The sequence below is a fragment of the Mobula birostris genome, chromosome 29, assembly GCF_030028105.1.
Source record: "Mobula birostris isolate sMobBir1 chromosome 29, sMobBir1.hap1, whole genome shotgun sequence".
In the NCBI taxonomy this organism is placed as follows: Eukaryota; Metazoa; Chordata; class Chondrichthyes; order Myliobatiformes; family Myliobatidae; genus Mobula; species Mobula birostris.
Window position 1 is genome coordinate 31,237,318 of NC_092398.1, and position 16,707 is coordinate 31,254,024.

The following is a 16,707-nucleotide window of genomic DNA, read 5'->3' on the forward strand; positions in this document are numbered from 1 at the left end:
TGTGTAGGATGTGTTCTGGGGCCATGAGAGGTTATGTGAGAGGTGCACTGCCAGGAGTTTGAAACCGCTCGCAGTTTCCATTACTGTGAAGTGGGATGTGAGCGGTGCGAGTTCCCTTTAAGTTACCTTATTGACGCTGAGGAAGAGGTTATCTGCCTGGCACCAGACTTCGAGCTCTTCCACCTCCTCTCTGTCGGCCGTCTCATCATTGCTGGTGATGAGCCCCACCACTGTTGAGTCATTGACAAACTTGACCATGTGATTACTCGAGTGCCTGGCCATGTGTGAGCAGAGTTACAGCGATGGTTTCGACGCACAGCCCTGGGAGGCACGTTTTCAAGATGATGGGGAGGGAGGAGTGTTTGTACACCCTGACTGTCTGAGGTCTGTTTGGTTATGAAGTCCAACACCTGCAGAGCACTGTTTTTAGACTGAACTCCCTGTCCCCATGTAACAGGCTCCAGAGGAGTTAAGCAGCCTACTACCCCTGTGTACAGGCTCAAAATGGGCTGAACCCGGGCAACAGGCTCCAAAGGGGCTGAAGAGCCTCCTGTCCCCATGTAACAGAATCAAGATGGGCTAAACAGCCTCCTGTACCTGAGAAACAGACTCCAGAGGGGCTGAATGGGCTCCTGTAACCCTGCGACAGGCTCCAGGGAGGTCAGATGGCCTCCTGTCCCCACGTTAACAGATTTTATTTGGGCTGAATGACCTGAAGTTCCTGTGTAACAGGGTCCAGAGGGGCCAAATGGCCTCATCTTCCTGTATAACAGGGTTTAGAATGGCTAATCAGCATCCTGCATCTGTGTAACAGGGTCCAGAGGGGCTGAGTTGCCTCCAATCCCCATGTCGGGCTCAAGGAGGGCTGAGTGGCATCTTGTCCCTGCGTAACAGGCTCAAGATGGGTAGAATGGCCTCCTGACCCTGAGTAACTGGCTCAAGAGAGGCCAATTGGCTTCATCTCCCTGTGTAACAGGCTCCAGAGGGGATGAAGAGCTTCCTCATTGACTCAGACGAATCACCAGGGCAGTTTAAACTCTAATTCAGTGGAATTCTCTGGACACATTTCTGTGTTCTCTGGACTTGAACAACATGAAAAGCTTTAAGCGCTTTTGATTTATACGACCCACTGGAGTGGGGCTGCGGGAGAACGTGCACGGCAGCTTGATGGGCTGCTCCTCTCAGTGTGACTGATCAGGCCCTTCCCACTCAACTTACTTCCATTATTTCACTCCTTCACCTTCAACCCAGCAACATGCTTGTTGAAGACAGTGTGTGAGAAATCGCTCAGGCAGGGGGAGGCAGACAGAAGTGGTCTCACTGGAACAACCGTGAAGCAGTTTTAATGGGTAGCTTGCTGTGCATCGTTGTGGGCACCCACCCCCCCACACACACACAGGCACACACAGACACACACACACATGCAGTACATGGACACATATGCATTCACACACATTCCATACCCTTACATGCACACAAGCATACACTCATGATTATGAGGATATGGTGTACGTGTGCGTGTGAATGCATATGTATCTACGTATGTGCACATATATGGTGAGTGAATGAGTATGAGTGAGTGTGTGTGTGTGTGTGTGTGTGTGTGTGTGTGTGTGTGTGTGTGTGAGTGTGTGAGAGAGAGAGAGAGAGAGAGAGAGGGAATGAATGCATATGTGTCTACGTATGTGCACATATACGGTGAGAGTGTGTGTGAGATTCTACTGCAGGATTCTGTAAAAGTTAAGGTGTGAGAATAAAGGGGGCCTTTTTTCTGGTTGGTTCCCAGTGACCAGTAGTGTTCCGCTGGGGGAGGGGGGGGTAGTGTAGAGATTGCCTCTTTTATGTTATGGATCACTCTCATGGATTTGGATGGTGGAATTGATAGGTTTGTGGCCAGGTTTGCAGACGATATGAACATAGAACAGCACAGTACAGGCCCTTCGGCCCACAATGTTGTGCCGACCCTCAAACTCTGCCTCCCATATAAGCCCCCACCTTAAATTCCTCCATATACCTGTCTAGTAGTCTCTTAAACTTCACTAGTGTATCTGCCTCCACCACTGACTCAGGCAGTGCATTCCATGCACCAACCACTCTCTGAGTAAAACACCTTCCTCTAATATCCCCCTTGAACTTCCCACCCCTTACCTTAAAGCCATGTCCTCTTGTATTGAGCAGTGGTGCCCTGGGGAAGAGGCGCTGGCTATCCACTCTATCCATTCCTCTTATTATCTTGTACACCTCTATCATGTCTCCTCTCATCTTCCTTCTCTCCAAAGAGTAAAGCCCTAGCTCCCTTAATTTCTGATCATAATGCATACTTTCTAAACCAGGCAGCATCCTGCTAAATCTCCTCTGTACCCTTTCCAATGCTTCCACATCCTTCCTATAGTGAGGTGACCAGAACTGACACAGTACTCCAAGTGTGGCCTAACGAGAGTTTTATAGAGCTGCATCATTACATCGCAACTCTTAAACTCTATCCCTCGACTTATGAAAGCTAACACCCCATAAGCTTTCTTAACTACCCTATCCACCTGTGAGGCAACTTTCAGGGATCTGTGGACATGTACCCCGAGATCCCTCTGCTCCTCCACACTACCAAGTATCCTGTCATTTACTTTGTACTCTGCCTTGGAGTTTGTCCTTCCAAAGTGTACCACCTCACACTTCTCCAGGTTGAACTCCATCTGCCACTTCTCAGCCCACTTCTGCATCCTATCAATGTCTCTATACAATCTTTGACAATCCTCTACACTATCTACAACACCACCAACCTTTGTGTCGTCTGCAAACTTGCCAACCCACCCTCCTATCCCCACATCCAGGTCGTTAATAAAAATCACGAAAAGTAGAGGTCCCAGAACAGATCCTTGTGGGACACCACTAGTCACAATCCTCCAATCTGAATGTACTCCCTCCACCATCACCCTCTGCCTTCTGCAGGCAAGCCAATTCTGAATCCACCTGGCCAAACTTCCCCAGATCCCATGCCTTCTAACCTTCTGAATAAGCCTGCCGTGTGGAACCTTGTCAAATGCCTTACTAAAATCCATATAGATCACATCCACTGCACTACCCTCATCTATATGCCTGGTCACCTCCTCAAAGGACTCTATCAGGCTTGTTAGACACAATCTGCCCTTCACAAAGCCATGCTGACTCTCCCTGATCAGACCATGATTCTCTAAATGCCTATAGATCCTATCTCTAAGAATCTTTTCCAACAGCTTTCCCACCACAGACGTAAGGCTCACTGGTCTATAATTACCTGGACTCTCCCTACTACCTTTTTTGAACAAGGGAACAACATTCGCCTCCCTCCAATCCTCCTGTACCATTCCCGTGGACAACGAGGACATAAAGATCCTAGCCAGAGGCTCAGCAATCTCTTCTCTTGCCTCGTGGAGCAGCCTGGGGAATATTCCATCAGGCCCCGGGGTCTTATCTGTCCTAATGTATTTTAACAACTCCAACACCTCCTCTCCCTTAATATCAACATGCTCCAGAATATCAACCTCACTCGTATTGTCCTCACCATCATCAAGTTCCCCCTCATTGGTGAATACCGAAGAGAAGTATTCATTGAGGACCTCACTCACTTCCACAGCTACCAGGCACATCTTCCCACCTTTATCTCTAATCGGTCCTACCTTCACTCCTGTCATCCTTTTTTTCTTCACATAATTGAAGAATGCCTTGGAGTTTTCCTTTATCCTACTCGCCAAGGCCTTCTCATGCCCCCCTCTTGCTCTTCTCAGCCCCTTCTTAAGCTCCTTTCTTCCTTCCCTATATTCCTCAATAGACCCATCTGATCCTTGCTTCCTAAACCTCATGTATGCTGCCTTCTTCCACCTGACTAGATTTTCCACCTCACTTGTCACCCATGGTTCCTTCACCCTACCATTCTTTATCTTCCTCACCGGGACAAATTTATCCCTAACATCCTGCAAGAGATCTCTAAACATCGACCACATGTCCACAGTACATTTCCCTGCAAAAACATCATCCCAATTCACACCCGCAAGTTCTAGCCTTATAGCCTCATAATTTGCCTTTCCCCAATTAAAAATTTTCCTATCCTCTTTGATTCGATCCTTTTCCATGATAATTATACAGGCCAGGGGCGGTGGTCACTGTCCCCCAGATGTTCAGCCACTGAGAGATCTGTGACCTGACCCGGTTCATTACCTAGTACTAGATCTAGTATGGCATTCCCCCTGGTCGGCCTGTCCACATACTGTGACAGGAATCCATCCTGGACACACTTAACAAATTCTGCCCCATCTAAACCCTTGGAACTAATCAGGTGCCAATCAATATCAGGGAAGTTAAAGTCACCCATGATAACAACCCTGTTATTTTTGCACCTTTCCAAAATCTGCCTCCCAATCTGCTCCTACCAGGGGGCCTATAGAATACCCCCAGTAGAGTAACTGCTCCCTTCCTGTTCCTGACTTTCACCCATATTGACTCAAAAGAGGATCCTGCTACATTACCCATCCTTTCTGTAGCTGTAATAGTATCCCTGACCAGTAATGCCACCCCTCCTCCCCTTTTTCTGCCCTCTCTATCCCTTTTAAAGCACTGAAATCCAGGAATATTGAGAATCCATTCCTGAAGATGGGTGGAGGGGCAGGTAGTGTAAAGGGAGCCTGCTGAAGAGCTTAGATTAGGAGAGAGGGCAAAGAAGTGGCAGATGGAATACACTGCAGGCAAAAAGGCGTAGACTATTTTCTAAATGGGGAGAAAATTCAAAAATCCGAGGTGCAAGGGGACTTGGGAGTCCTCAAGCAGGATCCAGAATCAGAATCGGGTTTAATATCGGCAGTCAATATATGTCATGAAAGTTAGCTGTCTTTGCGGCAGCAGTAGAATGCAATACAATAGCAAACTATTCTGTGAGTTACAACAAGTTATATAATGATTAAATAAGTTGTGCAAAAATAGAAATAAAAAAAGTAGTGAGGTAGTGTTCGTGAGCTTAATGTCCATTCAGAAATTGGATGGAAGAGGGGAAGAAGCTTTAGGGAAGATTCCCTGAAGGCTAACTTGCAGGTTGAGTGGGTGGTGAGGAAGGCAAATAAAATGTTAGCATTCATTTCGAGAGGACTAGAATATAAAACAAGGATGCAATTCTGAATGCATACACAATCATGAGGTGAATGGTCGCAGAATGAGGTAGGGGAGTCTAAAACTAGAGAGCACAGGTTTAAGATGAGAGGGGAAAGACTTGAAAGGGACCTGAGAGGCAGTTTTCTCCCCATACAGAGTGTGGTTGGTGCTTAAAGGACATCAAGATAGATTCAGATTCATTTATCTCATCTACATCGAAACATACCGTGAAATGTGCTTTTTGTGCTCGTCAAGGATCTGCTGGGGTTAGCCTGCAAGTGTTGTCACATATTCCAATGCCAACATAAGAACAACCAAAAAAAAAGCAAGCAAGCCCATTTCCCATTCCAACCACCTGCTCACACACCCAGACATGGTCTCCAACTCCAGGAAGGGCAGGGCCTCCAGTTCTTGTCCACAGATTTTCAGCACGGGTTTAATTCCCAACCTTTTCAACGCCATGGACCAACACCATTAAGCAAGGGGTCCATGAGCCCCAGGTTGGAAACCTCTTGTTTAAAGGGATGTGGGCCAAGTGTGGGCAATTGGATCTAACTCAGCAAAGCACCTTGTTTGGCATGGTTCTGGGACCCCTGCTCTTTGTAAGTGTGCAGTGATTCACTTTGGAAGGTCGAATTTGAAGGCAGAGTACAGGGTTAACAGCAATATTCTTAGCAGTGTGGAGGAACAGTGGGATCTTGGGGTCTGCATCTATAGATCCCTCAAAGTTGCCACACAAGTTGATGGTGGAGTTAAGAAGGTGTATGGTGTGTACGTCTTCATGAGGTAATACTGCAGCTCTCCAAAACCCTGGTTAGTCCATAACTGGGATATTGTGTTCAGTTCTGGTGTGCCATATTGGAAGGATGTGGATTTACTAGGATGCTGCCTGGATAAGAAAGCATGTCTTATGAGGATAGGTTGAGCGAGCTAGGCCTTTTCTCTCTGGAGCGAAGGAGGATGAGAAGTGACTTGACAGAGACGACAAGAGGCACAGAACAAGTGGGTAGCCAGAGATATTTTCCCAGACCCAAAAAGGCTAATACGAGGGGATATAATTTTCAATATTATTGGAGGAAAGCATAGGGGGGTGTCAGAGGTAAGTTTTTTTTTTACACAGAGAGTGGTGTGTGGATGGAACACACTGCCAGGGATGGTGGTAGAGGCAGATGCACTAGAGACACTTAAGAGAATCTTAGATAGATACATGGATGATAGAAAAATGGAGAGCTTTGTGGGAGGGGAGAGATAGATTGGTTGAAAGGTTGGCACAACATCATGGACCGAAGGGCCGGTACTGTTCTATGTTCTATGAATGAATAGGCCTGAAGGGGCTACTTCTGTGCTGTACCACTCAATGAGAAGGAGTTTCACTCTGTGTCTGACTGGTGCCTTCGGAGTGTGTGACGCCAATGCATCACTGAGCACAAGGTCCCACCTGTAGACAAACCTGGCCCGAGGGTCTCCACCTCCTTGTCCCATACCAGGCGTTTCTCAAACTGCCCGACTTGCCACAGCTTGATCCGATAGGGCGTCCCCGGCTTCAGTCCATCCAGCATGAAGAAGTTCTGCGTGGAGTTGACTGGCTTTGAGTCTTTCCAATCACCTTTGGCTGCAAAACAAGAAACCAACAGTAAAGCCATGCAGCCTCGACCTGTAGAGTTGCCACCACTGCTGGATGTCACAACGATCCCGCAGTTTGGATGTTGAAGACGGAACACAGGAGGGATCCTGGATACTAATCCATAATATATCTGAGAGGCATAAAACATGAGTCTCCAGGATGGCTCACATTTCTCTTCCTCCAATAGTACCTCTATTATCTCATATCAATAGTATTTTACTGCCTCCTAAGTGGGAACGCAGTGTGGTTTCTCAAATTAAAACAAGAACTCTCCCTCTTCACCACCCCCTGCTATGTTGCATGTTCTCTCTTCACCACCCCCTACCACACCGCGGAATTCCTTCTTCACCATCCCTGCCGATGGTGTGGTGCTTCCTCCCTGCTGCCGTTTTGGAAGCCAGGCTACAATAAATACTGCTCCACTACATTGCACCCAGAGGGCCAATTGTGCTGAGCAGATACGGGCTAGGACTTCATTCCCTGAAAGAGATATAAAATCATGAGGGTTATCATCGTCTTTACGTGCAGTGTCATATGACGCAGGCGATCATGGTCTATGACCATGATTGTTCTTGGCACATTTTTCTACAGAACTGGTTTGCCATCTCCTTCTTCTGGGCAGTGTCTTTAAGAGACGGGTGACCCCAGCCATTATCAATACTTTTCAGAGATTGTCTGCCTAGCATCAGTGGTCGCATCACCAGCGCTTGTGATATGCACTGGTTGTTCACACGACCCTCCACCACATGCTCCCATGGTGACCCTGATCGGGGTGGTGGTGGGGGGGGGATAAGCAGGTGCTACACTTTGCCCAAGGGTGACCTGCAGGCTAGTGGAGCGAAGGAGCGCCTTGCACCTCCTTTGGTAGAGACATATCTCTAGCCCGTGGGCATGTGGCCAAGTGGTCAAAGCATTCAACTAGTGATCTGAAGGTCGTGAGTTCGAGCCCCAGCCGAGGGAACGTGTTGTGTCCTTGAGCAAGGCACTTAACCACACAGTGCTCTGCGACGACACCGGAGCCAAGCTGTATCAGCCCTTGCCCTTCCCTTGGACAATATCGGTGTCGTGAAGAGGGGAGACTTGCAGCATGGGCAACTGCCGGTCTTCCATATAACCTTGCCCAGGCCTGCGCCCTGGAGAGCGAAGACTTTCCAGGCACAGATCCATGCTCTCGCAAGACTAACGGATGCCTTTACTATCTCTACCCCACTACCCCTGATAATGATGATATAAAATTATGAGGGATATAGACAATAGACAATAGGTGCAGGAGTAGCCCATTCAGCCCTTCGAGTCAGCACCGCCATTCACCGTGATCATGGCTGATCATCCACAATCTGTACCCTTTTCTTGCCTTCTCCCCATATCCCTTGACTCCGCTACTTTTAAAGAGTTCTTTCTAACTCTTTCTTGAAAGAATCCAGAGGATTGGCTTCCACTGCCTTCTGAGGCAGAGCATTCCACAGAACCACAACCCTCTGTGTGAAAAAGTTTTTCCTCAACTCCGTTCTAAATGGTCTACCCCTTATTCTTAAACTGGTTCTGGACTCCCCCAACATCTGGAACATGTTTCCTGCCTCTAGCGTGTCCAATTCCTGAATAATCTTATATGTTTCAATCAGATCCCCTCTCATCCTTCTAAATTCCAGTGTATACAAGCCCAGTTGCACCAATCTTTCAACATATGACAGTTCCGCCATCCCAGGAATTAACTTCGTGAACCTACGCTGCACTCCCTCAATAGCTAGAATGTCCTTCCTCAAATTTGGAGACCAAAACTGCACACAATACTCCAGGTGTGGTCTCATCAGGGCCCTGTACAACTGCAGAAGGACCTCTTTGCTCCTATACTCTGCTCCCCTTGTTCTGAAGACCAACATGCCATTAGATTTCTTCACTGCCTGCTGTACCTGCATGCTTACTTTCAGTGACTGATGAAGAAGGACACCTAGATCTCGTTGTACTTTCCCTTTTCCTAACTTGACACCATTCAGATAGTAATCTGCCTTCCTGTTCTTGCCACCATATAGATAGGGTAAATGGACACAGGATTTTTCCACTGGGACTAGGTGAGACCAGAACTAGAGGGCATGTTAGGGGGTGAAAGGTGAAATATTTAAGGGGAATTTTTTCACTCAGAGGATAGTGACAGTGTGGAATGAGCTGCCAGCGGGAGTGGTGGAGGCGTGTTTGATTTCAACGTTTAAGAGAGGTTTGGATAAGTACATGGATGGGGGGTGAGGTGTATATGGAGGACTACGATCCTAGTGCGGGTCAATGGACTAGGCAAAGTAAAGCTCAGCAAGAGACAAAAGGACTGCTTCTGTAGTGCTCTGTGATTCTAAGTTTGAAATAAAAACAAAAACCGTAAAAAACAAGTGGTGAGGCAGCATCCGTGGAGACAGGAAGAGTTAATGTTTCAGAGATAGTTGGTGCAGTGAAATGGCAGCCCTGCCTGCTGCTGCCCAGCACATTCCTACAGGGGAGTTGGGTTCCCTGTGAGCAGGTATCTATGTGCCCTAAACTTACCATCGTTGCTCATGTACTGAACTTGGAGCTCTGTGACCCGATGTCCCTCCAGTCCGACCCAGGTGATGTTGGTGTGTGTATCACCCACGGTGTAGTTGATGTTCTTCAGCACCCTGGGCTCTGTAACAGGTACAAGAGAGTCAGTTCAACGGTTTACACTGGAAATGGCCCAGTCCATCACAGGCAAACCCTCCCCACCATGAAGCACATCTACCAGAAGCTCTGCTACAAGAAAGCGCATGCATCAAGGACTTTCTCTATCTAGACCATGCCCTCTTCTCACTACTACCACTGAGCAGGAGATAGAGGAGCCTTTGGTCCCACACTCCCAGGTTCAGGAACAGTTATTACCCTTCAACCATCAGACTCCTGAACCAAACTGGATAATTTCACTCACCTCAACACTGAACTGACTCCACAGCCTGATGAAGAGTTTTGCCCGAACCTTCGACTGCTTATTCATTTCCATAAATGCTGTCTAACGTTATGAGTTCCTCCTGAAGTGTGTGTTCCTCTGGACATCCGGCATCTGCACAATCTCCCGTATATGATTCCACAATCTACAGACCCACTTTCAAGGACTGAGAGCTATGTTTTCAGAAACGCAAACACGAGGAAGTCTGCAGGTGCTGGAAATTCAAGCAACACACATCGAAGGGTCTTGGCCTGAAACGACTATATCTCTTCCTAGAGATGCTGCCTGGCCGGCTGCATTCACCAGCAACTTTGATGTGTATTACTATGCTTTCAGTATCTGTCTGTCTGTCTGCTTGCCTATCTGTGTATTTATCTATCTGTGTGTCCATCTACCTTTGTGCACAATTTGTCTTCTTTTGCACACTGATCGTTTGTCAGTCTCTGTGCGTAGTTTTTCACTGATTCCATTGGAGTTCTCTGTTCTACTGTGAATGCCCACAAGAAAATGAACCTCAAGGTTGTATTTGGTGACACACGTGAACTTTGATAATAAATTTACATTTGAACTTGAACCTTCAGAGGTGGTGTGGACAAAGTCCAAGTCCCTACCCAATCCTCCAGGGCACTGCAGTCTCAGCACAGCTACTGGTAAACCTCCGTTCTCTTGCTCTTCGCCACAGCCCTGCTATCCCTGTCAATTCTCTATCTAATTAACAACATAAAACATAGAATATTACAGAAGAGTATAGGCTGACAAGGAGATGGCCACAGATCACCGCTAATCTTTCTCAACAGCAAGTGTTCCCTCTATCTCACCCTCCTGAAGTCCCACACAACCAGGTTCAAGAACATCTCTTCCCTCCATTCTTCTATCATCCACGCAAAAGGCATCGGTAAGACATGCAAAAGAGGAAGAGTGGTTCATGGACCATTAAGAACTCTGATGGTGGAGAATCATTGACCACAGAACACAGAACACTGTAGCATCACAGCACAGGCCCTTCAGCCCACAATGTTGGGCCAGCCTTCCAAGAACCCTTCCTTCCCACGTTGCCCTTCATTTAACGTCTTAAACGTCTCTACCAGCACGCTTGACAGTTGTTACATGCATCCGCCTCTCTGTGTAAAGAACTTACCTCTGACATCTGCCCCTCTATACTTTTGTCCACTCGCCTTAAAATTATGCCCGCTTGTGTTAACCATTTATGCTCTGGGAAGAAGTCTGGCTTCGATCTATGCCTCTGGTCATCTTGTACAACTCTATCTCATCCTCCTTTGCTCGAAAGAGAAAAGCCCTAGCTCACTCAATGTATCTTCATAAGACATCCTCTCCAATCCAGACAGCATTCTGGTAATTCTCCTCTACTTCTGAAAATGAGGTGACCAGAAGTAAACACAGTACTCCAAGTGTGGTCTAACCAGGAATATATAGAGCTGTGACATTACCTCATTATCGTAGGCCCGAAGATCCCCCTCTGTTCCTCCAAACTGCGAAAATCCTGCCATTAAACCTGCACTCTCCAATCCATGCAGCACCTTGGTAAACTTCCTCTGCACCCTCTCTAAAGCTTCCACATCTGGTAATAAGGTGAGCAGAACTGAACACAACTGGTTAGTGCAGGCATTGGAGAGGCTGAGAAGGCCAAGCACTGGTAAATGAGACTAACTTGGACGGGAGGCGCGTTGGTCAGCACGGACCAGTTGGGCCAGATGGCCAACTTCTGTGCTGCCCAACTCTATGTACTTACCTCCTTCCCGGCTGGTGAAAATACCCTTGAAGGTTGCCTTGCCCCTGCCCACAGAGGTCTGTCCCATCACGTAGAACTTGTAGGAGGAGTTGGGCTGGAGGTCCGGAATAGTGACCCTGGTGGTGGTCGGGGATGGTACGATCTTCTCTCTTAGGGGACCGCTCACTGTCCCATTGACTGTCCAGACAAAAGATATAAGATACGCTCTACGTCAACACATAGGCGACACATGAGCTGCTGTACTTTCTCCAAGTGAGCTCTCTGGCATGTTTCCCATCCCCCTACCCCTGAGCCATTCCCGCCTTTCCCTACTCAAAGTATTCTCACCAATGACATGAGTTAGACCACCAGCTCCCTCCATGCACTCCCGGAGTCAGACACAGAGTGAAGCTCTCTCCACACCGTCCCATCACACACTCCTGGGGTCAGACACAGAGCGAAGCTCTCTCCACACCGTCCCATCACACACTCCCGGGGTCAGACGCAGAGTGAAGATGCCTCCACACCGTCACATCACACGCTCCCAGGGTCAAACACAGAGTGAAGCTCCCTCCACACCGTCCCATCACACACTCCTAGGGTCAGACATAGAGTGAAGCTCCCTCCGCACTGTCCCATCACACACTCCTGGGGTCAGACACAGAGTGAAACTCCCTCCACACCATCCCATCACACACTCCCGGGTTCAGACACAGAGTGAAGCTCCCTCCACACCATCCCATCACACACTCCTGGGGTCAGACACAGAGTGAAACTCCCTCCACACTGTCCCATCACACACGCCCAGGGTCAGACACAGAGTGAAGCTCCCATCACACACCTCCGAGGTCAGATACAAAGTGAAGCTCCCTTCACACCGTCCCATCACACATTCTCAGGGTCAGACACAGAGTGAAGCTCTCTCTTCCTCCTTGCTAACATATGACAGGCCTAAACCGTTACTTACTCTGTTGATACTGCAGCACATATCCAGTAATGATCCCGTTGGGATGTTGGGGCGGGCTCCAGGAAACAGCAACCTCTGTGTTCTTCAGTAACTCCAGGTGCACCCTGGTTGGCTTACTGGGAACTGAGTGTGGGAGAAACAGAGGGTGAACAGGTCACAGGTACTGAAAGAAAGGTGGAGGGGGAGAGTGAGAGAGAGTGAAGGGAGTCAGAGATTTACAAAAAGAGACGAAGATAGGGAAGAAGAAACAGGAAGAGAGAGTGGAGAGTGGAGGGAGAGGGGGAAGGGTGAGGAAGAGGAAGAAGGGTAAGGGAGGATGGAAGGTGGACGGGGAGAAAGGAGGGAGGAGGAGAGAGGAGGAGGAGAGAGGAGAGGGAGGGATGGAGAAGGGGAGGGAGAGGTGGAGAGAGGGGAGGGAGAGGTGGAGAGAGGGGAGGGAGGGATGGAGAGAGAGGAGGGAGGGGTGGAGAAAGAGGTGGAGAGAGGGGGAGGGAGGGGTGGAGAGAGGAGAGGGAGAGATGGAGAGGGGAGGGAGAGGTGGGGGGAGGGAGGGATGGAGAGAGGGGAGGGAGGGGTGGAGAGAAGGGAGGGAGGGGTGGAGAGAGGGGAGGGAGAGAGGAGAGGGAGGGGTGGAGAGAGGGAGGGGTGGAGAGGGGAGGGAGAGATGGAGAGAGGGGAGGGAGGGATGGAGAGAGGGGAGGGAGGGATGGAGAGAGGGGAGGGAGGGATGGAGAGAGGGGTGTGGGAAGAGAGGGGTGTGGGAAAAGAGAGGGGTGTGGGAAGAGAGAGGAGAGGGAGAGGAAGAGAGAGGGAAGGAAGAATGGAGACAAACTGAAAGAACAAACAGTGACAGTGATGGAGTGAGTAATATAGATCGGGGAAGGCAGAAGGGACCATAAAGCAAATAAAGAGTGGCATTTAGAAGTAGAAAGAATGCCAGACCGAGACAAATAGAGAGCAAGTGAGCAAAGAGAAACAATAAAACATCTGTAATCATAAACTTGTGGAAGATTAATCAAACAGGAACGAGATAGGGATTTCAAATTAAAATCCATATTTCACAAGAAGCCTTTATGACATTCACATGGGTGGTTTAAATAGGAATCAGACTGCCCGCTGTGTTGGAAGTTGTCCGTGATGGCTCTGGAGAGGAATTAATAAACATTAAAACAACAGGGAAGCAGTCGAGTTTCAGTTGAAAGGGCTCAGATCCCAGCGCTAGACGATTGGAGAGAAATTACTAGTTGATGCTGGGACACATCATCAATGTGTCATCGGGCGTTTCGGAGCTTTCAACAGCAGACACCCTCGCCCAGGCGACCCAGCTGGGGTCGATCAGGCCCTGGTTTGTGTCTCAGCAGCATTGGTCCATGACACCTTCTGATCCACAGCCATCTGGAGGCTCGTTCAGCAGCCCCTGTGAGGGTCCTGTTGGCTCTTTTGTTTGCAGCCCCAAAACAACAAAGGGAGAGTAGTTTCCGCACACTGAACAGTTAGCAAAATCTGTACACCCCACCTTGATATGCTCGCATTGTGCTCTCCACCCCCGTCTCTGGCACTGCTCGACCAGCTCCTCGGATTTGGCTTTCTAGGCGTTCAAATGCCAGAACGGTATCGAAGAGGGTCATGTATCAGTTAGCATGACGCTATTACAGATCGGGGCATCAGAGTTCAGAGTTCAACTCCAACATCAACTGTAAAGAGTCTGTACGTTCCTCCCTGTGAAGGCGTGTGTTTCCCCTGGGTGCTCCAGTTTCCTCTCATGGGTTAATTGGTCATTGCAAATTATCCTGTGATTAGGCTAGGGTTAAACAGGTAGACTGCTGGGTGGTGCAGCTCGCTGGGCTGGAAGGGCCAGTTCCACAATGTATCTCTAAATTTAAAAAAAATAAAAATCTCTTGCGGGCTGCCACCAGCACGATCCTCACTGATTTAACTTGACGCAAAACGACAAATTTCACGGCATGTTTCAATGCACATGTGATGCACAAACCTACTCTCTCCAACGTAACACACAAAATGCTGGAGGAACTCATCAGGTCAGGCAGCATCTATGGAGAGGAATAAACAGTCCACATTTTGTGCCAAGATCCTTCATTAGGACTTGGCCTGAAACAGCGATAGTTTATTCCTCTCCATTGACGCCGCCTGACCTGCTGAGTTCTTCCAGTATTTTGTATGTGGGTTACTCTGGATTTCAAACATCTGTAGAATCTTTTGTGTTTATCATCTCTTCATCTCCTGGATGGGAGCTAGCACAATACTGGAGATATGTGACCAGGCAGGGAACTGCCCTTACCTCCCTCAAGGGTGATGAACTGGTAGGGAGATTCAGGCTCAGGAGAGTCTCCCTTGCCGTTGAACACTTTCACCACAAGATTGTACTTGGTATAGGGCTTGAGGTTCTCGATGAGAGCATGGTTATGGTCACCGTGGACAACCTGCTGGTGACGCTCTGCGCTGTGATGTTTCCAGTAGATGACCTGGTGAGAAATCAGAATCACTTACATATGTCATGAAATTTGTTGCTTTGCAACAGCAGTACAGTGCAATATATAAATTACAATTAAAGAAATAGTGCAAAAAAGAGAGCAAAAAATAGTAAGGTAGAGTTCATGGGTTCATTGTCCATTCAGCATAAGCTGTACTTTAAGTGGGTCCTCAGGATCCTGTTCTCTTCCCCGGTGGTAGCAATGAGTGTATGTCTTGGGTGGTGGGGTCCTCAGTGATGGACACCCGCCTTTTGAAAATATCCCCAGAGGCGGAGGGACTGTGCCCCTGATGGAGCTGGCTGAGACTACAACCCTCCAGAGCACTTTCTGATCCTGTACAGTGGCCCCTCCATACCAGACAGTGATGCAACCTGTTAGAATTCTCTTCACGGGAGTTCGAAAGAAATTTGCCTTTGGTGACATACCAAATCTCCTCAAACTCCAAATGAAATATAGCCACTGCATCAATATGTTGCTCCCGGGATAGGCCCTCAGCGATGTTGACAAAGGGGAGATGGGTGTGAGAGTAAGCTACGCCCCAGCATTGGCTTTAAGTACTTTTGTACCTCGACGTGCTAATGACCATTTCTCAGCCTCCGCTGACTGCTGCCCTCTTCTTTCACCTCCACAGACTCCCTAATACCTGTCAATGGATGTGTTACCCAATAACACCCCAAACTTTGCACCACGACGGTGTAGAGAAGTGTATGGCCATGCACTTTGGTAGAAAGAATAAAGGGGTAGACAACTTTCTAAAGATGGAAGAAAGGTGCAAAGGGACTTGGCACATGTGCAAGATTCCCAAAATTTTAACTTACAGGTTGAACTGGTAGTAACGAAGGCATTCATTTTGCAAGGACTACGATAAAAAAGAAGCAAGGATGTAATGCTGAGGTTTTATTAGGCACTGGTCAGACCACGCTTGAATATTGAAAACAGTTTTGGGCCCCTTATCGAAGGAAGGACATGCTGGGTTTGGAGAAGGTCCAGAGGATGCTTCCAATAGTGCAGCAGTCCCCAACCACCGGGCCGTGGACCAGTACCAGGTCGCAAAGCATATGCTACCGGGCAGTGAGGAAACGATACGAGTCAGCTGCACCTTTCCTCATTCCCTGTCACGCACTGTTGAACTTGAACATAGGGTTGCCAACTGTCCCATATTTGCCGGGACATCCCGTATATTGGGCTAAATTGGTTTGTCCCATACGGGACCGCTCTTATCCCGTATGTCCCCCGCTAAGGTAGAGCGTTCCTCTGAAACCTTTCGTGCCGAAATGGCGTGAAGCGAAGAAGCAATTACCATTAATTTACATGGGAAAAATTTTTGAGCATTTCCAGACCCAAAAAATAACCTACCAAATCATACCAAATAACACATAAAACCGAAAACAACACTAACATATAGTAAAAGCAGGAATGATATGATAAATACACAGTCTATATAAAGTAGAAATAACGTATGTACAGTACAGTTGGGAAGATGAAGGCAAAATGGACTTGTGGGGGGAGAAAACCGGTATGTACGTGCATGCGCACACAGGTGCCTGCGCAAGGCTTCGTGGTCATGGTAGTCTTTCCTGGGGTAAAGTGTCCTGGGATTTGACTGCTACTTTTGTGCCTTATTTGGGAGTGAGAAAGTTGGCAACCCTAACTGTAAAATACATATTGAGATGAGTTTAACCTTACTTGAACACCACCCCCACCCCGGGTCGGCCGGTCCGCAAGAATATTGTCAATATTAAACCAGTCCGCGGTGCAAAAAAGGTTGGGGACCACTGCAATAGTGGACAAATCCAGGATCAGAGGTACATATGTCTGAAGTCGCACACAGCTACT

General features: G+C 48.2%; 1 protein-coding gene across 4 annotated transcripts in view; it reads right to left on the reverse strand.

The window, feature by feature from the left end:
- l1cama (L1 cell adhesion molecule, paralog a) overlaps positions 1-16,707 on the reverse strand; it is a 325,567-nt gene that overhangs the window by 15,184 nt on the left and 293,676 nt on the right. For 3 of the 4 annotated variants that reach the window (XM_072246918.1, XM_072246920.1, XM_072246917.1), the window contains 5 exons: positions 14,679-14,862; positions 12,380-12,502; positions 11,434-11,610; positions 9,269-9,388; positions 6,554-6,727 (listed from right to left, as the gene is read on the reverse strand). In XM_072246918.1, coding sequence (XP_072103019.1) covers positions 6,554-6,727; positions 9,269-9,388; positions 11,434-11,610; positions 12,380-12,502; positions 14,679-14,862 — 778 coding nt within the window. The remainder of the gene's footprint in view (positions 1-6,553; positions 6,728-9,268; positions 9,389-11,433; positions 11,611-12,379; positions 12,503-14,678; positions 14,863-16,707) is intronic. The other variant, XM_072246919.1, reaches the window with a different exon arrangement.